The following is a 23,497-nucleotide window of genomic DNA, read 5'->3' as shown; positions in this document are numbered from 1 at the left end:
AAAATGTATTTGTTTAGTTTTGGAGACCTGATTTGTTTTTATATTATGCTGCATCAGCAACATCCTGGCTTTTCACACAGATTTGAGAAAGATAAACACAAAAAATTCAATTGTTTATTCTCCCTCCTATTTACAATGTTGTATGAACATATATATATTCCATCATTCATGCAGACAATATGACACAGGTGTTGAATAATGCGAGGAATATAAATAAAGCATCTAAATCTTATTAGTACCAGTGTGAAGAGAAAGTAGGTATTGCATTCTAGTACTTGTTTTCTTCTCTCATTTCCTGCAAAATCTATCTTTTATCTCAAAACAGTCATAATAGGACATGGCTAATAATTCTTTGATGCAGCCAGGACCATCTATTTCTGGAAACGATATAAATCTTCTCATATTAATTGATTCATAAGAGATACTATAAAAATGAGGTAAAAAAACGAGATTCACTTTCTCTACTCATATTAAAAACATTTTTATATGTCTTTTGAAAGTTGCACAGAAAACAATTTTGTGGCACTCAAAGCCTCAAAAAAAGACATTCAGTATGCTTAAAGATATACATACACAAAGAAACACTGGTACAATAGGAATATGTCTCTCCAAATAATACTTGCTTGTGTTAAATATGCTAAGCAATCACCCAATCATCCCTAATGCAACATGCAAACGGCAGCAAGGAAATGAATGGAATAGTGTTGAGATGTTATATGAAATGAGCAGCAGAAACACACAACTCACAGTCATGCTTTCATACAATACTCATTACAAAGTATTTCATTCATACAAACATCATTTTGTCCATAACATAGAAAACAAAAACAGTTGCATTAAATAAACAAATTTGTGGGATTTGAAATAGGACTATTAACCATGTGATGCAACATATTACTTTACAAAAGCATCCAGCGATAGAAACAAACAGTTTTAGTCCTTAAAATGATAACATACAGCAAAACCCTTAAAAGCGCAAATTTCTACTAGTCCTCAGGATACCTAAACTATAGGACTAGTGCCAATTTCTAATGCTGCAGACATAATATACGACAAAATAATTAACATTTCATCTGATTGCATAAAACCAAATGGCAGTGAATCAATGTCTGAATCTTCAATGAAGATATTTTCTATAAGCCATATTCTCCAATTTTTCTAGTTTTCCAAACTAGTTCCTGCTATCCAACTAACCAACCCTACATGAATCCATAACCATTGTACCACAGCATATATTTCCTAACAAGTAGGAGATAAACTGTTTTAAATTTAGAAGCTTTCAAAGAATGAAAACCAGTAAGCTTCATGTGAAAACAGAAGATGTCATTGAGAGGTTCTCAATCATTATTGTGCACAGAAAGACCACAGTTAAAATTTATACTTCTGGTGGAAGATTTGATAGTAGTCATAGTAGAATCGCTATTGCTCTCATTTCCTCTTGTGAAAGTTGTGTATTCCAGTATTCTTGAAATAACAACCAGTGGTTACTGCCCATGGTGTAATGAAATACGACCAGCAATAATCATGTCTTAAAACCAGTGAATATCCTCAAAGATATTCAAACAAATACTTCTAATCTGAAAATAAATAATCCAGTTTTTCCTGCACTAGCCCCCATCATCAAAACACCCCAAATAAAAGGAATTGATTACAGCTTACCAGAATACTGCAATCTTGAAAGCACTCTTTTTGACATCCAAAATGATAAAATCCCTTAAACCAGTGCCTGAGAAAGGAGCTTAATTGTCATATTTTTCTCAGTAAGAAGTAATTAAACATCTTTTGCATCTGTGACCATCACTGAGGAAACCATGATGACCAAAGAGACAGCTCCTGTGCTGGTGGACAGGGTGTGAGCAGGGTGTGGGAGGCCTACAGGATGATCTGGTTCTTGTAGCAGCCTTGCAAGTCTTTATGAGGCAGTACTATGGAGTTGAGGACAATCACTTCAGACGGCACCTGGACATTCGAACCTAAACAAACACAAATCAACTATTTGAATATTGTCATTTGTTTTTGCATGAGTGAGTGTGAATGAGTATGGTTTTAAGCTGGTTTTAGTGATATTCGAACCCGGGTCTTCGGTTAGGCTAGCCAACGCTTTAACCACATGTTTTTGCATGGAAATTTATTATTTATTATGTGACGTGATTCGAGGGAGCTGTTCTGCTCTGGAAACCAAATGGAAGCTATGATAGTAGGTATTATAGTACAGAGGTATATGAGGTGAGGTGAAATGGGGTTCAATGTCGTTTTCAAGATCATTGCACTCATTTAGCAATGTGGATGCATGTGTGTGTGTCTGTTTGTACTAGGCTGGACTAATGCTGATTTTATAGTGCCAGCCCACTGTGATACCATGCTGCAGCTTAACATGAATACTCCACTCGACACAGTATACTGACTTTGAGTCGACCAGTCCCTTGTTTTAGCCCCTTAATGCCGAGTGTAAGTACCATCTTTTATCATCTTTTAGTATGACGCGGCTGGGGATCAAACCGCCAACTCTCCTGGCAGACGCACTACCACTAGACCATGCAGGCGGTCATAGAGGTATATGAGTTTATGGGGAACATAACACATTGCTGTCCATAACAAGAAGCTACAATCACAAGTATGTAAAGAACATGAATCAGTGGACAGCATTGTCAACATACTTGCCTGTACATTCCAACTAAGAAAGAAGGGTAACAAGATTACCAACCTATTACAGTAATAGAGGGGTTCAGCTTGCCATCAACAGTGAACATGGATGGGATTTGTAGCTTGGCAAATGGCTTGTTTGGGTTTGGGTCATTGGGAGTTCCTTCAACCCGACTCCACACTCCCACTGTGCTGTGCCATCCCACAATGCTTTGCAGTATACAACAGTGATTCTGGTGAAGAGAATGTGCAAACACATGTTACTGGTCAACAAACAATAAGATCAGGTAAACACGGCCAAATGTACGAAAGCTCAAACTGTATTAGGGGCCAATCATTTATTTCAGGGGGTGGGTCAGAGCTTTTTTATGTACTACTGTTTTGACAATAATGACCCTCCCCTAATGCTTGTCTTATTTTTGATGACCCACCCCATATCCTTGCACTTATCTTTTCGTGACCCTTCCCAAAAGACAAAATGCAAAAGCACTTTGTATCTTTAAATGTCCACTTCAATGTTCATCATCATCATTTCCACATATGTGAACTATTATTATATAATCTTCCTCTAGAGACTGTCATACGTCTTTGGTGACCCTGCCCTGATTCCCTCACATGAAAATCATATTAATGGATGGTAACAAAGCAATTCTTGGAAGGAAACATGAAAACAGAGTTTCTGAATAATTCATCAACCTGAGTTAAGCATTTTTGGATTCTAGCGTTTTCAGGTGGTCCCCAAGCCAATCTTATTCACACTCCGCAGGCAATGTTGCTTGAACATCACCTGGATTTACAGCTACCCTTGAATGCAAAGAATCTATATGCATGGGCCTACTGATCAGAATTCCCCATCTGACCACGGTGCTAGAGAACCAACCTGTAGAGTGGCGCCCTCTAGGATGATGCTCTCCCTTACTCTCACTCCCTCGCCTACGGTAACATTGCGACCTATTGTCACGTTTGGACCAAGCTGGAAACAAAAAAATATTATCGTGAGTTTAAAAACATAAAAATGGTGAGCAACTATATGGTGGCTTCATATCCAATTTGTTTATTACAAGGAATATAACTCCACCATGCAGGATTTGATTCATGAGAGTACACATGAACCAACAGGCGTGAGCATATGATTCAGGCTGAACTGTTAAACTCAACAATAAACAGAAAATAGGTGTAGGGTCGCGTTCAAGATTATTGTTTGACAACGGTATAAGGAACCATACCGCAACGTCGCCTTTATATTATTAAAGAAGTTGTTTGACAAAGTAAACATAATTTATGGATAACAACCTCTTGTACTACTGTAAAATCAATCGATGTTGACGTTGATAAGGATCTGTAATGAAACGGCGCCCTTACAGTATTAAAGAAGTTGTTTGACAAAGTAGACACAATTTATGAATAATAACTTCTTTACTACTGTAAAATCAACGCTCTACCACAAGACCACGGGGCGGTCATAATACATCAAGCAGTTCTAGACAGTCAAACATGTTGCTTTGTATCATCATCTACAACTGTGGAAATTAAGTAGCAGTCACAATGCCTTACATGAATAAGAGGCATATTTACCCCTAAAATTACCAATTACTTTCACAAATTTTACAAAGCTATAAGAAAAAGACTATAGCATGAAACAGCTGGCAGTGATGTGTGTCAACACTTCTCCATTTCACCTGACATTGATATCAAGCGCTCAGTGGCTATATAGATTGTTTCATTCACTTGTGTTCATCTTCCTCTGATTTCTCTCTCATCTCATGACATGTTAAGGTTATTGTGCACCTACATATCATGCTACTTGTTTTTGACATCCTTGTCTAAACTGAAAAGGTTTTGATTTCTCCTCAGTCAGAGTTCACACTACATGCCACCAGTAACATGATTAAGCAACTGCTGTCACCAAGTGTTATAAAGGCGTGGATGTGTATTGGGGCATGACAAGATTCATATTCCTGATAATTGCAATTCATGAATGTTTTTACACGTCAGTTTACATAACCATATCCTGTAAAAATGTAAAAATAATATAACTGTTCATGGAAGAATAAAAAAACAAACATTTTAATTGCACATAGGACATATGTACACATTATATTTTGTTTTAAAATAATTCTAATTGGCCAAACAAAATTAAAACTGATAAAATTTTAATTGATTTTTCCTCCAAAACCATGGTAGTGTTGAACACTCTTCTCTAATTCCTTCTATGGGCATTTTGGAGGTGTTGTCAGATCTTCAGAGAGGTAATGCATAAGAATAAAAAATGTAATTATAATGAGATTGTTAAATAGTGTTTCTGTAGGGTAAAAAATATATAAATTATATGACCAATCTTTTACATTAGAAATATCAAAGCAAGAAATTGCTTAACCAGAAAGCAACAATTATTCCAAGTAGTACCATATACCGGTATGTTAAGGGCCTCGAACATGTGCTAACCTGCATCCCCATAAATTTGTTTAGTAACATATATATATCATGAATACCAACCAACCCAACAGACAAAAACATATGCCTGTCATAAACCAAGAAATAAAAGAATACAAATATGTTAATGTCAACTTTACCAATCTGCTTCATAATGTCTTTCTGTTTCTGACTGTAATATACAGGGTTAGAAATTTATTGATATTTTCACTTGTCCGCAATAAATAACATGCTATAGAGTTGTAATCTATCTCATGGCAAAACGTGGTAGTCCACAATGAAATGTCAATTCTCCTCCTTGAATGTCACTGGTCTCAGACTAGAGCACTTATGTTAATTTTGAATCCTGATATAGTGATGCCAAGTTAATCCCCCATGAGGCAATGGCCCTAGTAAGAGAGCTTAATACTGCTTTGAACAGTATTTCAATCATCTCTACCCTCAGTAGTACACCCTTTCGGGCTTAGATGTCATGGTGATCAGAAACGACAGGATGTATAATCTATCCTCAACAATATAATCATGTGATAATAGCACAGCATTATATTATTGCATTAAGCTTATATTCACGTTTGAGACACAGAAATCAGATATGTTTGCCTAAATGTTTTGCTCACTTGTTCAGAGAATTAAGTCAAAACCATGCCGATTGGCTGATTAGAAAATTCACATCCTCAGATCTTCATGTGGAGAGGTATCATATTGGATTAAAAAATCTGAATTTAATGAGATTGCTAACACTGCTGACTCTAAGGGATCATCCCAGTGAATTGTAAGGCCTTACACTACAGGCCCCTTGGTATGCAGGAATGCCAGTAATCTTACCACAGCTGTAGGGTGCACCATTGCTGTAGGGTGGATGAAGACGTCTCCTATGACCTTTATCTTGCCCTCTCCATTGGTTGTCAACCTCTCTGGATGTGTGCTGTGGTAGATGGCCAAGTAGTGGCGGTTTGCATAGATGGCAGCCCTGGGAACAAACACAGATCTCATTCAGCATGTCACATCCCACTTTACACCATTGAATGTAGAACAGAATTTCACAATATGACCAATAAATCTTGCTGTAGAGATACATAAGGCTGAGAACTAAACAAGTTATTTTCAAATGCTAAGATGCTGAAATATTAAAAAATGCTCATAAACTTAGTATCACTTAGCAGACAATATTTTAAAACTGCAGGTGTACATGGTGTGTGTTTGTTGTTAAACTCCACACTCCAATATTCCAGCTATACGACATCAGTCTATGAATAAACAAATCTGGACCCGAGAGTAGATCATGACATTATGAGCAATGATCCATGCTTTGGGGGTACTTTGGCATGAAATTAACCAAGTCACCAAGCCTGACCACCCGATCTACTGAGAGTCACCTCTTACAACTAGCATAGGCTGCCAGGGACCGATTCTAATCCGGAATCCCTATGGGATAGATGTACACGGTGTAAATACTATTTTCAATTAACAGTAAAACCATAATATGATTTCCTCATATCCATCATTACAATCATACTTGACCATGTTGACTGTTTGCCATAGACGATTCTTTATTTTGTCCAAGAGGGTATCAAATGGACAGTTGGTCTTAGAATAGAAAGCTATCTAGAGCTAACAAATGGCTGTTGTATCTTACCCTGCGGACTTGATCTGACTCCAGAACCTGGTTGTGGGGAAGATGAACAACTTCCCTGTGCCTGCCAGGGGAGCGAAGATGTCCTGTTCCAAGCGAATCACCTCTTTTGACGGCGTATTGAAGTCAAAACTGACAAATGGAGAGCTAACATTAGCTTAAAGCAGATATCAGTTCTGCCTATAATATTTGACATCACTCTCTGAACTTAGTAGAAATATTCCCTTAAGAATGTCATTATTCAAAATTTATCTCATGAGTTACAGATTCTATTTAGTTCCAGCTGATAGTAAATGACTTAAACTAGTTACACACAACAATCTTGATGCTGCAACTACTGTATGTGAGCTATGATAATCGTTATGCTGCAACACTTCCTGAGGACATGGCAACAACTATTGAAGTATTCTCTGAAGCACACAATGGAGAACTGTACATCAACAGACACAGATGCGATAGAGCTGAAAACACATGAATGTATCACACTAACATGCCACATGGTGCAAGACATTGCTTCCTCAGTTGTTCATTATATTGCTTACAACCTTTGTAATAGTTATAAATCACAGAAACTCATAATCATTCTGCTGTTCTTTAGCAGAACCAGCATAAAGCTACTAAGTTGTTCATTTCTTTCAAATTGAATTTTCCCAATGACAGCAATAGAATTATGGGGATTGTGGGTGTAGGGTGTGTGATTCCCTGGGTCCTTGGGGATTTCCATGATAAAACCTTCATCTAAGGACTCCTGAACTATTATTCTTAATCTAAAACACTACAAGGATATGTTTTTCATGACAAAATAACTAATCAAGTTGATGCAAGTGATTGCATTTTCAATATCATCTTGCACATGGTTGGTTGGTTGGTTGGTTTGTTTGTTGTTTAACGCCGCACTCAGCAATATTCCAGCTATATGACGGCGGTCTGTAAATAATCGAGTCTGAACCAGACAATCCAGTGATTGATATCATGAGCATCGATCCAAGGTGTATAGCTAACAAAATATAGTTTTACCTGATTCATAAACATGATAAGTTGTTTTTGACATGTTTGAAAACGATACAAATAGATCTACACAAAAAAACAAAAAGTGCTAAATTCATGGACTGTGCAGCTTTAGGAAACGGCTCAAGCAGCCAACTAGTTAATGAAATCAATATCGGTTGAATTCAGTTGAAAAGTGTCAGTAAAATAAATTGTAACTAACATATTAATCCCTAGTGCATAAACTCCATTACAATCAATTTGCAGCAACCAAACAATCTTAGACCACCAAACTTGAATAATATATTTGTTGAACATTGCTGAAGCGGCGAAAAATCATTGATGAATTATGGCCTGTAAAGGAATATTTAGATCTGTAGATATAATTTGAAAAAATGTCAAGCTCACACAGTTGCTGAACATGATAGACCTCTGCATATTTCCTCCCACAAACAGCCTATTTTTGAACTTGTAGAGAAGTTGACAACAAATATGTTATTTGGTTATTAATGTGTCCTACTGCAATCATAAGTCAGTCAAGTCAACTTAACATTACTGTTCTTGGAAAAGGCAATTGTAGGACCCATCACCCTAACATCATGTAGATTAGCAAAATAGAACATAAACTTCCCCAAATCATCTCTCACATTGTCTCAAGCTGTTACATACCCCATTTGAGTGATAATACTATTTATTGCTGTACAACTGTCTTGACATTTTTGACAAGTCAACTCAATTTGAACAATTGAGTGATAAGAGGTTAATCAGAAGAACAGTCAAGTCTCGTTTATCCGACACTCGTTAATACGACAATCGGCTTTATCCGACACAAATGATGGGAACCGATTAAATCAGTGCTATTTAGACCCGTTAATCCGACAGTCTCGCACTCCGACCCCAACACAACTAATTTGCAACGAATTGCTGAAATCACTCATTAATCAGTCTCGTTAATCCGACACAGTGATCTGTGGTCATCTGCCTACGAGTACACAGCGCCATGTTTTGATGCGAGACCTTTCGCGAACTTTGACCGACCAATGAAATTACTTACAGGAAGTCGACATTAGCCACTAAGAAAGCAGCTTTCTTAAGCATTGCGGCACTAGTTTCAAATAAGCGACTTCCATTCCAGACTATGCTCTAAAATTTTGAGTCAATTTCAGTTAATTTTGAATCAGTCATACAGTCTGTAACAATAGTTTTGTGTTAAAGTTTAGTGGCTGCATGATTAGAAAACATATTCCCCTGACAATGTAACACAACAATATGAATATTTCATTTTTCATTTTCTGACGTGTTCGTCTCGTTATCTATCAGGTAGTTGTCCAATTTTCGATCACGAACCTTTATACCACCAATTTCGTTTATCCGACATACTCGTTAATCCGACATAATCATATGCAACCAACAATGTCGGATTAACGGGACTTGACTGTAGAAGGTTGGTTAGTTTGTTGTTTAACGATGCACTCAGCAATATTCCAGCTATATGACGGCAGTCTGTAAATAATCGAGTCTGGACCAGACAATCCAGTGATTGATATCATGAGCATCGATCCATGCAATTGGGATCGATGACATGCTTCAACCAAGTCAGCAAGCCACCCAATCCCGCTAGTTGCCTCTTACGACAAGCATATTCGCCTTTTACGGCAAGCATGGGTTGCTGAAGACCTATTCTACCCCGGATCTGAAGTAAGTACCTGTAAATGAAGTAAAGAAGTTTAACACAGTATGAATGTGTTACTGATTATATAAAGAGGAGCAGAAGATTAGCACTAATGACATTGTTCAAAACTGTGAACAAAAAACGAAGGAAAGGTGAAAGAATGGAATCATTTTTTAACAATGTTGTTGCCATATATCATGTATATAATCAACTGATAATTAATATCAATATTTTCTAATCCATGCTGATGCTTAATTATGTAATATATGTTACATACACAAGTAACCAAACCTTATAAATCAGTCCATGTCAATATACAAATCCTGGTAACTGGGAAAATCCAAAGGTTTTTAATTTCCAATTATATTACAGCATGCATGAAACATAGTATTTCTCACAATAAGTACCTCAGGCACCTATTAAACCTATGACAAAAAGTAATATATACATGTATTTCCTAGCAGTAGTGAACAAACACTTCGAAAGTTGAAGAAACTAAAACTTCTTTTGATAATAGTCACTTTGCAATTATATGCCCTTTCTACACCCTTGTTTCTGTAAAAGAATCTGCAAGAACATACGGCCTGTCACATACATTTTCAGTCAAGTAGGGGGCACTTATATGATTACTTATAAGTTGGTTTAGAATTTGTTTGAGAGATGCTTATTGGAGGAGGGTGCTTAATACAGCGAGTACAGTTATCTATTAAGGAAATAATACATTCACCATCTACAATACCCCAACTTCTGAAAGTCAGTGTTGTGCAATCCAACAATAATTAAAAATCTGTCATATTCGAGTTGTGATTTCTCCCCATCACTCCAGCAAGCTGTGACTAGTATTAATGTTTGAAAGAAAAACCTCATCTTCGGCCAATTCCAACATTCAGCTAATGATCTCGGGAGATTGTGTAATAAACTCTTATTTGTTCCACCACAGTATTTTGTGGGTTGGTTGGTTTGTTGTTTAACGCTACACTCAGCAGTATTCCAGCTATATGACGGCGGTGAACAGCAATACACACATAAAAGTATGTTTGTATTAACTGCATTCTATCATATCCAACATAAACATTCATTACCACTGACTGATTTAAGAATTTCCAGAGTAGTGCTGAGGTCTTATGTCTCAATTACATCAAGCTTACACTTTCCCCCATTTTGAATGATGAATAATGAGATGCATGATATAGACACAAACATGAAATAGTTAAACCAAATCAGCTTGATCAATATATCCATATTTTAACAAGAGAAGGAAGTGAATGTTGTTTTACAACAGTCAACAATATTGAAGCCATGTGGCTGCCCTTAAATAATCAAGTCAAGGCAAACCAGAGACAACACGAGTAACGATCCACACTGTTAATGCACAATAACACAATCAGCCAAGGCACTCATAGTAAGTTATCACCAGCTCCTCATAAGTCGGCTCTTACAGCAAGCATGGAGTTCTAGCTGGGAACCCTACTTTAACAAAGCAAGGAACAAATGAGGAAATGGCACAGACTGACATTAACCACACACCATTCAAAACTACAAACGACAGCGATCCAAACATCATTTATAGCCCACATCCAACCAACAATGACAACCACTCAGCCATCTCACACACTGACAACACAGCTGCATGCTACACACAACTATTCCCTGATCCCAGAATATTAAGAAAATTATCCACCTTCAGAACACCTCTTCTACACTAAGTCCAACAGCAATAACACGTTAATCAGTACATTTTCACAATTAGGGAAACATGCCTTCACTGATAATGTATCTAAACACTCTGCAGGGGTAGACTATGCATTCAAAGGAGAACTGTAGATGCTGCATGCAAACATTAGGGTGACAGGGCATGCGTTTGCAGGCAGTGTACATACCTACAGAAATCTGTGTAACTAGAAGGAAACGTTGGGCTCATAAGTACGTACCATAAAGCCGTCTGCTTCATATTTTGTGAAAAGATTGTTTCAGCTGAACTGTGCTCATAACCTGAGCAAAAGTGAGTGAGACTTGTTTATCACTGCCTTAAATAGTACTTCAGGTATATTCCAGCATGCCAGCTTAGTAATGATCACAAATTGAGGGCAAATCTGGAATTTGGCATACCTAAAGGACACAAGTCTGCACAGCAAATTGCAGCCTTAAAAGACTGGGCCATCCGTGCAAAAAAACACACAGGACCTAAAAACCTCCATGGGAGGTCACATCAGTTGAACCCTGAGAAACTTCTGAAAGCCCACTCTAAATGATGAATTTTGTGGGTTCAGATGTATACTTTCTACTACTTTTGTTTAATTCATCTCAATTTGGAAATGCCGACCAAAAGAAAAGAAAACTGACACCAGGCACATATAGTCCTTTGATAGTACTCCCTTTTAGGTGTAGATGACATGGTGCTTAAAAATGACTGACAGTATTAAATATCTACAACAATGTACTGCCATTATTATTTCCATTTGGAAATGCCTGTATTTTTTCTTTTTTGAGATACAGAAATCAGACATACTGCTCTGAATACTTCACATGTACCAATAACTTGGAAACCTTGATGTTGATTGGCTTATTAGAAAGTTCACCTGATGCAACCTCCCGACATCAGATCTTCATACAGAGGTATCATATCGAAACACAAGATCTGATTTCATGGCGATTGGTTGTGTACTCTGTGTGTGCAGTGGGAGATTTACTTGACAATTCCCTGCTAATAATTTGGCAGTATTAAGCCTTATCTGTGAGAGAACATGACATTTATTTCAACATGATCATAAAATGAAAGTCAGAATAAAGTGCAAATATTAAACCAAAACCTGGAACAAATTATCACCAGATACTCAATATAAAACATGCACCGTTCTCAAAATTAAACGAACTTAACAATTTCTTATCAATCATGTCAACGGCATGAGGTAAGTATAGTTTTTTTATGGCCTTAATATTATCAACATAATAATGCACTGTGTTTTACATGAGGATAAAATGACCTGGCTAAACAATGTTTGAGTCACATTTGAGTGGTTAAGTTCAGAAGGCATATCAGATGAATTAAGATATTCTTTCAAATCAATGCAGACAAATATGCTCTATCTCTAGCAATATGCTACTTAATACTGTAATACCCTTTTTGTTATCTTACAGAACTTGCTTCATAAACTATGAAACAGACGAAGGAAATATTGCCTCTTACATGAAAGTAAAATAAATAGATGGATGAAGGGCAAAGAAAACAGGCATACCTTGATGGCATTCAACAATCAAAATAACTTTTCAATAACTATCAACATTATTTATGGTTATTACAACATGTCCTGATCTTTTATGTATATTTATGGTAATCCAATACACACTGATAGACCAAACCCTATTTTCCAGATTCCCTGAGCTTCTAACAACCTACACATTATGAGCATAGGGTATTCGACAGTTCATCATTCATGTCAACATCAGTATTCAATTTTTTGTACTAAACTGACATTGTGCTCACATTGTAACATACTCCACTAACTAGTCAGTGTTTTATACTCATCATCCAAATGCTTACCTAACAATTTAGGAAAAATATCAACAATATGATGTCAATACATCACAATAAACATGATAAACATGAACACTTACTTGTAATTTTCTTCCAGATTCTTCTTAAATGAAATTTCCAGGTTTTCAAAAACACTTGGTGAGAAGAGGTACACTCCACAATTGATTGTTGTGCTGACAAATGTACCAGGTTTCTCCACATAATGCAGTACCTGCAAAACGCATAACAGACATGACAGTGACTAGCAGTCTGTGCCAAAATCCTTTGAGTCTACTTGCTCAAACATGGCATCATTTTCAGTAGAGTTTAGTGTTGGACACATAGGCCATTATCTGCTGAGTTTAACACACCAAACAGGCTTTTACAAGACTCAAGCTTCAGACTAGTGGCTAAAGTTGCAGACAGGGCTAGTAATATTTGAGGACTCCCAGTAATCATTCACATATTCTATCCCATCTGTGAAGAATCATATTTTGGTTTAGCCATGTAACATTGTTTTAAAGCAGCTTTGTAATTCGGTTACATTATGGCATGATTGATGATAGTTTGATGTGTTAATACAAACTGACAACACTTTTTGTAAACTAAACCCATAATAATGACATCCTCAAGAACTTCAGATGCATGGCATCTTTTTAAAGGAAAGAGTGATTAAGTTGGGTTTTACTTTGCCTTAGCAATATTCCCGCAAAATTACAGCAGGGGACACCAAACATGGGCTTTACACATTGTACCCATGTGGAGAATCAAACTCGGGCCTTCAGCTTGACGAGTGAATGCTTTAACCACAAGGAACAGTGTGTGATCTTACCTCATGTGTGGATTTATCATCCACTATACAGCCATATTCCAAGGACTGCTGTCGGGTTGCCTGCAAACATGGCAAAGGTCAAACAAATGCCTTAAAATGAACCAAAATAATAAAGTTACAATCTGAATCAATAAACTGGTTCTTTATATAGTGGCATAAAATAAGGCAATTTGAGTGAGTGTACAATCTCATCCTGTTCCTTTAAGTATCATATGTATGCCTTGAAAGGTTATTTTTGTGAAGTACAAAATCATCTGATGGATATTGTTCAAAGTTGTTCAAACAGGTCAATGATTTATGAAAATCGCTTCTAGACAAAGGGATAGTGTCCAACCAAAATGTACTAGTCTTTACATGTAATAGTCCCAATTAACAGTCATCCTGACATATCTGATTGTATTCTGTCATCCCAGAACAGATGCAATTACCTTAAAACTTAAACAAGAATAGCAACTAAACCACACATAAAACAGTTCAGGAAACAAAGAAAACCACACTAGTTAAGTCCAATCCATGTCTCAGATGCACTCTAAAGGCATAAATAAGATGTGTGGAACATATGCACATGTCAAGTGACTTTACATGTGACCTCAGTATAACATCAATCTTGATACTTTTGGTCCACCTACCTCAGTAGCTAGGATTGTCCCATAGGCGCCTGATGGAGTAGACCTGTGGAACTCTGCCATTTCGGTCAGAGGGAAGTCTCCACACACATCCGCATTCATCACAAAGAAACTCTCTGGGTTGCCTGTGAGAATCTGGTCCCGGAAATGATAGATTCCTCCTGCAGTGCCTAGAGCAGTATACTCCTGGAGATACCTGTCAGTAGAAACATTCATCATTGCTGGCGGTTGATGTACTGAAGGCATAATTCTTCTGTGGAAAAACTGGTGGTATTGGTGGACAGGGAATCTAAGTTTGCTGATTGGTTTTTACTTTTCATGTTATACCCTCCTAAAGAAATATAATATTGCAGTCTGCATGGTATATTTGACATGACTTAACAAGTTATGCAAGGGTTTAAATTATTTCTGAAAATCCACTTGCCAAAGGACAAGTGAAAAAGATAAAATCACTTGCCAATATTTCTACTTGCCCAAAACATTTCAATGAATAATGTAAAAAAACATTAATGTAATGAGTTGTATATTATTTCACCTTCCTTAGAACTTGTAGATATGAAAATGAGTGACAGTTCTGCTACTATGTAGTTTTCATCTATCCTTTGAAAGCACTGAATACGTTTGTGCTCCGTTTCAATCACATCGGGCATGGTTTCGCACAAAATCTGCCTGGATTCTGAGCTCACTTCACTATGTAGTAGTAAGGCAAGCATTTGTTATGAATGGCAGAACTGGCATGAATATTTACATCATACACAATTTTAATCTGTGCACATCCTTTAACAAACGTGTCTTTCATCCGATGCCTTGAAGAGAAAGACGGACAACTGTCCAGTAATTGCAATCCATAACATCACATGCTTCATTGTAATTGAACCAAGAATATTTCTCACACATCTTTTTCTTGTTCTATGACTGCTGTCATAGTTCTTATCTTTTGAGTTTAATTAACTCAGCAAGGGAAGTTACTCTAATACACAGGCGTAAAGGGAAAGTAAATATAATTGTACAATTCACTTGACCACGGACAAGTCAAGACAGCACATTTTGCTTGCCTGTTGGAAATTCACTTGCCTCAGATGAAGACCTGTTATGACATGTCTGCTGTTTTCATATGCATCAGATGTCAATTCTACTGATACCATTGATGACATTCACACAGAGTGGCAAATGGAACTCACCTGATCTGTATCTTGAATTCTTGTTGACAGCTGATGATGAACTTGCTCAGTGCATCATTAGGCTGGTAAAACCCAATGAGGATGATTTCTTTCATGTTTGGAACCTAACATATTGAACAGAAAGGGATGAATGTAATACATATTTTGGTTTAGAATCTTTTAGCCAAATATGTAAATATGCAGGAGGCAAGAAAACACCAAGAACAAAACCTTAAACCAAAAATGAATGAGAAAGATTGTGATCACCTACAACCTAAGATTGCCAATTTATTTGCCTACCAGCATGAATTAAACTTTGAAGCAATTACTGTATGGAAAACTCTCAAACTTTGTATCCAGTTTCTGGCATGGTGGCTTTAGATCATACTAAGTTAGGTAGACTTTGTATTTATTACATCCCTAAAAATACTTCTTTATATCAATCCTTCACCCTGATAGGAAAGATGACAGATAATCTGAGCTGCCTAGCTGCCATATCGACAATATGTGAAAGGTTTACTATACTGATATAATCAATGTGCAAACATAATCAGCTGAACTAAAACACCTGAACAGATGTGACAGGTGATTGATTGATTTTTCAACAAAACTGTATATTTAACAGTGCCTGTGAAATCGTGAAGTGAAATAGTGCACCAAGATCTCTATATTACACATTGGTTCAGCCTACTTATAGTTATAGATTCTGATCTGTTCTATTGAGGAGGTAAATATACTAAGGAACAAAGATGAGGTAGAAGCAAGATGTTAACTTTTTCAGATCACAAAATGATATAAATAGGTTATGCGACAAGAAAAGACACATATTCTAATGTTCTTTGTGATCTTACTCTGAAAATCAGAGTCATTGAGGCAAACTGAAAGTAGTTGAATTCACTGGAGTGAAATACCAATTTCAGTTTTGCAAATAAATATAGCATTTCATCCCTAAATAATTTATTGTTTACCCAGTATGTAACCTGACCCATTAGTCTTCCATTACTTAATCTTACCAATTAGTCCCCCAGTATATAACCTGCCCCATTAGTCCCCCAGTATATAACTTGCCCGTTGTTCCTCGCCATATAACCTGCCCCATGTGCCTCAGCATATAATCTGCCCCATTAGTCCCGCAAGATATAATCTGCCCTATTAGTCCCGCAAGATATAATCTGCCCCATTAGTCCCACAGTATATAAACCTGCCCCATTAGTCCCATAGTATATAACTTGCCCGATATCCCTCAGCATATAACCTGCCCCATGTCCCTCACCATATAACCTGCCCCATTAGTCCCGCAAGATATGACCTGACCCATTAGTCCCACAGTATATAACCTGCCCCATGTCCCTCAGCATATAATCTGACCCATTAGTCCCGCAAGATATGACCTGACCCATTAGACCCACAGCATATAACCTGCCCCATTAGTCCCACAGTATATAACCTGACCCATTAGTCAAAATGTATCCTACACATGGAATGTTTATCGGTTTCATCATATATTCATCTGTTTTGATTTATGTCTTTTGTCATACAGCTATGTTGAGAACATATGTTGTTGTGAAATGTAATCATAAGGATTGACTATGTATTTCTTTTTGTTTATTGAGGTGTGAATCCATTAACTGATGTGCACACTATGCATCTGCGTTCAACCAATTATTATACACATCAGACAAGAGCTGAAATGACGCCTTTCGCTATAAAGGAATCAAAAAACAAATTAGGGGGTTTGCATTTCATTTAAAGACAACACATGTCCATAAAAAGAAGGATTCATTTCAGGAACATAACTCATAATCTGTCCAAATGTTAAACTTTTACCATTCATGATATTTTTATTGTTTAGAGTTTTCTTTTCCAGCACAAAGAATTGGACTTATGAAAATGTAGGTAAGGATCACTTTCCTAACATAACTAATAAACATTTCAATTTTTTTCATAAAGATTTAAGTCTGTATATACTTCAGGGAACTGCAGAGCTGATGCCTTTCGCTATTCAGGAATTTAACATTTTCAATTTTTGCACTTCACTGGAAGAAATTTCAACTGAAGGTAAGGACTAAGTCCACAGCCAAACTTATAAAAATTTCAGTATTTCATTAACAACATGTAACATCAATTAATACATACATTCACAATGAGAGAACTAGGATCTAGGTTTTGTTTCAAGAGTATGGCTCTCAAACCTTTCTGCATTGTTTTAAGAGGATTTGCACAAATTATCTTGCTTTTGTGCCTTTTGAGTAATCTTAAGCAAATCATTTCAACTTCACTTCCCACTGACTTAGACTACCTCTTATCATAAAGCCTGAATGTTATTAACCTACTGAAGAGAATAGTGTAGCAAATAATGAAGAGACTATTTTGACTTTTTTTTTCAGCGTTCCAAACATCAAAATTATAAACACGACTATTTGCAGTCAGATTTTGATGCTCAGCATCATTGTGTTCTTGTTTGCACTGGGGACTTTAACCCCTGAGCTATCCCCAACAGCGCCGTAGATGGGAACGTGACTTACCTTACTGCACATCTCGATGTGGTGATAAACCATCGGGAAGCCAGCCACTGGGAACAGAGGTTTGGGCAGCTCTAAAGACAAGGGGCGGAAACGAGTACCTGCAATATTGGAATCATCAAGAACATGAATCATATTCAATATTTTGAGAGAAAAAAGATTGGCCATTATGAAAAACAAGTTGACTGTTAAGCTTTAAGAGGGTCATTATTAATCCTGTTAATGTTCATTTATTTTTACGAATGTCTGGGGTAAGTGATGTTCATGTTTTGAGTGACTGGTTAGAAGATTATATGATAACACAATTAGTTATGAAGTTATTAACATTGATGCATCATAATTTAACAAGTCCATGTCAAATAACCTTTTTGCTGCTTGAAAAACTTTGTCTGTAAGCTTCATAAAGTCACATGATTGAAAGCTGACCTTGTGTGCCCGGGAAAAAACTATAGGCCCCTTGAAATCATTCCGCAAGAATATGAAACGCACCTTCCAACATGACCTTTCGTCATCGATCTTTATGTAAAATGTAAATTTCATACGGAAAAAATACTTATTTGTAAACATTGTAAAAAACGATGACGCTTTGATAAACATTAACACTTGACACTGGTGAATTGCCTTTATTTAAAAATAAACTGAAAGCCATAAGTACTGCAAGATTAGGGAATGCAAGCCTACCAAACTTTGCGGGAACACTCATTTTTGCTTTGTATATATACCGTATTCGACGTTATAAGCGCCCAGGGCGCTCTTAAAATTAGAAAATAGGGGGCTCTTATTAATATATTATTTTGGTGAGAAAAAAACAGAGTTGAAAGATCGTAAATTTCGTGTTTTATGCTGACAGCCTGAAATGATACAAAAGAAAAGTCTGTGCGTATTATACACGACAGATATATTTTTCTAGAATTTAATTGCCCGTAATTAAGGGTGCATATACACGAATAAATAAGTCTTGTGTACATTGATCAATCAGAAGGGGTGCCAATTGGGATTGTTCACCAGCCAATATATTAGCAATTATCGCCGTGGGCGCTTATTAGAGCGGGGCGCTTATTACGTCGAATACGGTAACTCATGTGAATAGGTGTGCTATAAACTGGCACAACAAGGAGACATTATTCATGCACGATCAAAACAATATTGAATCTTCATATCTGGTATGTCATTGATAATACAAACATACTGACTTGTAACAAGGACCAGTTAAGATATTTTTTAGCATTAGTCCTTGGAAATGGGCATAGATTTCTTAATTATGATAATTCTACCCCTGTGTGAGGTAACATTACAACAAATCCATAGATTTTCAGTGCATCTTTGATATAGTATCGTCTGGGTACAAAACAATATGGCAACACAAATCTGGGTAGTTTACTTAATAATTGACTTTCACTTTGTGTGAGTTCATTTGGAGTATGAACCTTCATTGAGTGAGGGCCAAACTGTATGAACATCGGGGTTTGCGATGATGTTCATACATTGTTTGGCCCTCACTCTATGAAGGTTCATACTCCAATGGACTCACACAAAGAGAAAGTCAATTCTTGCAATTTTTGGTCACAATTTCTTACCTCAAAGGATGTAGGCCTAGATCTATACACAATTTTATTTAGTATTTGTGACTTCATGTTTACACTGAGAGCCATACATCAACCAGTTATATTGCAGAATAAAATAGTTCCTCAAAAAGAGAAGTGACATGAGCGTATGTCATCTTCCCGAGGCAAGAGAGTTAACTGACTATAAAAGTCCAGTTTCCACCCTTGCCGAACTAGGCTAGTATTATGGAGTTACATTTTGGCTGGGTTAATGAGTCTATGCATAGTCCAATCAAAATCGCGCACCGAATTCGAAATCCGGTTCGTCCACTGTCGTGCAGATTTCGGTCGGTTGCAGGATTTGCAAAGCATGTTCACCGCCAACTCGTTGTCAGCAGATATTTTCCAAATGTTTTCATGTTTTTAATCAAAGTGCTCACGTGATTTGATGAATTTCGCGATGTAAGACCCGTTTTATTAGAATATAGATCTCGATTGTCGAACAGATCTAACTGACCGGGCGCCACCATTTTGTGTGAAGCAAACACAAGTGATACGAGAGGTGGAATCTGATTGGTCCATAGTAGAGGCTTAGACGGGACATGACTGGTAATAGCCACTGGTGGCGCTACGATCGAGCCCAGTAATTCCAGCCTAGTTCGGCATGGGTGGAAACTGGAATTTTAAAGTCAGTTAACTCTCTTGCCTCGGGAAGATGGAGCGTATGTATGCACAACTTGCTCTTCAGAAACATCTTACACAAGACATGTATTCAAATAATATCACCATTAGATGAGAACGGTCTGTTAAGAACTACCTCAGTAAGTCAGTCACAATGACAGCGCGTCATAAAACATTTATATCAAGTACAAGACGTCAAAATGGCCGACACAATAAACGTGATGGGGGAGATTTTGGAAGTTTTTAATGAACCTGTGGCGGTTATATGTTTTAGTCATCATTGATCAATTGGCCGATCATTGAAAGATGAATAAAGATTTGTCAAATAGACACTAAGGTAAATTCATAGATTTCTCTAGACTGTCAGTGTCAGCCTAGACACGGATCGAGTCAATACTCCAATAGTTTAGATGTGCATTTCTTTGTTTCGTTCACTAGGATGGGTCATAGCGAGGATATTCGTGAACGAACGTGCAGTTAAACTCTCTGATGTTTCTCAATGTATACTAAAACGCTGCGTTCAAGATTAAAGGGTCTAAATGAACAGAAAGAACGCTTCTGAATGTATTTGTGCTAGGGAATTCCCAGGGGTTTCCCCATGAATATGGAAGTAGTCTGTCAGTGTTTACATCACTTCAAGAACACGGTCTTGTGAAAAATGTATGCACGTCAAATTGTGTTGTTCACTCACTTATGAACGTCAATTTTGTGGTCAGGTGACTGACCTCTCATCCAATGGAAAAGCCTTATATCGTGTAAACTTCAAATTAAAAAATTATAACTTGATATATCTGTTTGTACCACCAGTACATTTCAAAGGAAAATGGATCACGAGTGACTATTGGCGGCATTAAGGGGATAAAACAAGGACTGATCAGATCTGAGTCAGTATAATGTCTGAGTAGGGTATCCATGTTAAACTGTGGCATGATATCAAAGTGGGCTAGCACTATAAAAATGTCTGGACTAGTACAATCAGCAACACAAACACGTGCTTGTATTCTTCAGGACTCGATTTTAGCAATAAAAACATTGCACCAATGCAACCTATTATTGAAAAATGCAACCTAATATATGTCTACATGATCCAAATGCATGTACAAAACCGTGCATGCGTCTGACTAACTCTTATCATGCTTATTGTTCATGAACACAAAACCTTCAAGCTTTTATTTCCAACCACCCTCTACCCGGTTGCACGGGTATCCATGTTAAACTGTGGCATGATATCAAAGTGGGCTAGCACTATAAAAATGTCTGGACTAGTACAATCAGCAACACAAACACGTGCTTGTATTCTTCAGGACTCGATTTTAGCACTAAAGTGAGTGAGTGAGTATGGTTTTACGCCGCTTTTAGCAATATTCCAGCAATATCACGGCAGGGGACACCAGAAATGGGCTTCACACATTGTACCCATGTCGGGAATCGAACCCGGGTCTTCGGCGTGACGAGCCACCGCTTTAACCACTAGGCTACCCGACCGCCCTTTTAGCAATAAAAACATTGCACCAATGCAACCTATTATTGAAAAATTCAACCTAATATATGTCTACATGATCCAAATGCATGTACAAATACGTGCATGCGTCTGACTAACTCTTATCATGCTTATTGTTCATGAACACAAAACCTTCAAGCTTTTATTTCCAACCACCCTCTACCCGGTTGCACCCGGAGTCACGCCCATTACTGTCTTCTCAGATAAATTAATTTTCACTGATAATCATGGATATAATTCTGTAAAAATATGTTAAATATCACTGAAGCGCTTTTTATTTTATCAGACACATGAAAATGTAATGGAATGCTTGAATAACACGCGACTGTCATGCCTGACGTATCACAACCGGTTCAGGAATGCACTTTTGCAGGTGTCCGTTCATTGAATGTTTTGTTAAAACGTGACAAGTATGACCATTGTGACGTCACCCAGAAACACAATTATGATTAAATCTATTTCTTACCTTTCATAGGCCCGCCGATAAGGATAATTGCCTTCAACATGTCTGTGTGACAGCAACAAAACCACCGTTAACACGTAAGCAACGCTTCTAACAGACGACAAGCGCTACTTCCGGGGAAACGTGTAGAGCTATTGCAGGTCTGATCGACCACTGTTTCGAACTTAAATGTACATCGACGTCATTGCTACATGTCTGTACATGCGTGCAACAAACACAAGGGTTGTAATTGACTGTTAATTAAGGGCTATTACACTTAAACGAAAGCGACATTTCAATTGAATGATTAATGGAATCGTAGCTTTGTCTTAATTCACAAATAAAAACACTAGGCATATAGACGATTGATCTTTAAATCTCATAATATTACCACGCCATTAATCATTTCGCGCAATGATAGGTTGACATTTTCTAAGAGCTTTTGAAAAAGTGATATGATTTTCTTTATGAAGTCAACAAAACATATATCATGCTTAAAATTGATATTCTCTGGTTGTATTTCACAAGCACACATGTAACGATAAATAACGAAAATACTATGTTGTCATTTATTGAAAAATGTATTCAAAATTAACTGTGGCTAGATCTATATCAATTCATTCTACCTGTGTAGATCGGGGTAGAGAATAAATACAAACTATAGCTATTCGTTTATATACATATGAAAACACGGGGGGATTCCGTATTGGAATAGCAATTTTAAGGTCCCAGCAACCTTTATGCTTTTCGTTCGAGGCGATTAATAGATCTGGTGGTCAGGCTCGGCTCGGCGTGGATCATTCTCTCTCTCTCTCTCTCTCTCTCTCTCTCTCTCTCTCTCTCTCTTTCTCTCTCTCTCTCTCTCTAATCGAATAGAGCTGGAGATCCAGGCAATGGCAAAATCAGCAATACTACGCCCTTGCGCTGATGTACATGTAGGTTTGTTAGTTTGTTTGTTTCTTGTTTAACGCCACATGCAGTCATCAATATTCCAGCTATATGACGGCGGTCTGTAAATAATCGAGTCTGGACCAGATAATCCATGCAGTGATTGACATCATGAGAATCGATCTACGCAATTGTGATACCGTGACATGCGTGAACCAAGTCAGCGAGCCTGAACACCCGAACCCAGTTGCCTCTTACGACAAGCGTTCGCTAGTCACGCCGTAGACCCGGGTTCGATTCCTGACATGGGTACAATGTGTGAAGCCCATTTCTGGTGTCCCCCGCCGTGATATTGCTTGAATATTGCTATTTAAAGCGGCGTAAAACCACACTCACACACTCTGTAAAAACAAACACTA

General features: G+C 37.3%; 1 protein-coding gene across 2 annotated transcripts; it reads right to left on the bottom strand.

Annotated features, from left to right (window-relative positions):
• Positions 1 to 100: 100 nt before the first annotated feature.
• On the bottom strand, positions 101 to 22,350 carry LOC124149218 (mannose-1-phosphate guanyltransferase alpha-A-like). 2 transcript variants are annotated; one of them, XM_046520659.2, is made up of 12 exons: positions 22,215 to 22,350; positions 18,026 to 18,123; positions 15,522 to 15,625; positions 14,344 to 14,536; positions 13,715 to 13,774; positions 12,984 to 13,114; positions 11,249 to 11,266; positions 6,713 to 6,841; positions 5,902 to 6,046; positions 3,524 to 3,616; positions 2,705 to 2,876; positions 101 to 1,973 (listed from the first exon to the last, which is right to left on the bottom strand). In XM_046520659.2, the coding sequence occupies exons 1-12, from the start codon at positions 22,252 to 22,254 to the stop codon at positions 1,873 to 1,875; spliced, it is 1,284 nt and encodes a 427-aa protein (XP_046376615.1). In that variant the 5' UTR covers positions 22,255 to 22,350; the 3' UTR covers positions 101 to 1,872. The 2 variants fall into 2 exon arrangements, with proteins under 2 accessions (XP_046376615.1, XP_046376616.1); XM_046520660.2 differs by lacking the exon at positions 11,249 to 11,266.
• Between the last annotated feature and the right edge of the window lie 1,147 nt (positions 22,351 to 23,497).

The sequence above is a fragment of the Haliotis rufescens genome, unplaced genomic scaffold, assembly GCF_023055435.1.
Source record: "Haliotis rufescens isolate VD_foot unplaced genomic scaffold, xgHalRufe1.0.p SCAF_4, whole genome shotgun sequence".
Taxonomy (NCBI): Eukaryota; Metazoa; Mollusca; class Gastropoda; order Lepetellida; family Haliotidae; genus Haliotis; species Haliotis rufescens.
Note: the sequence above shows the minus strand (reverse complement) of the source record. Positions and strands in the feature narration are given on the sequence as shown.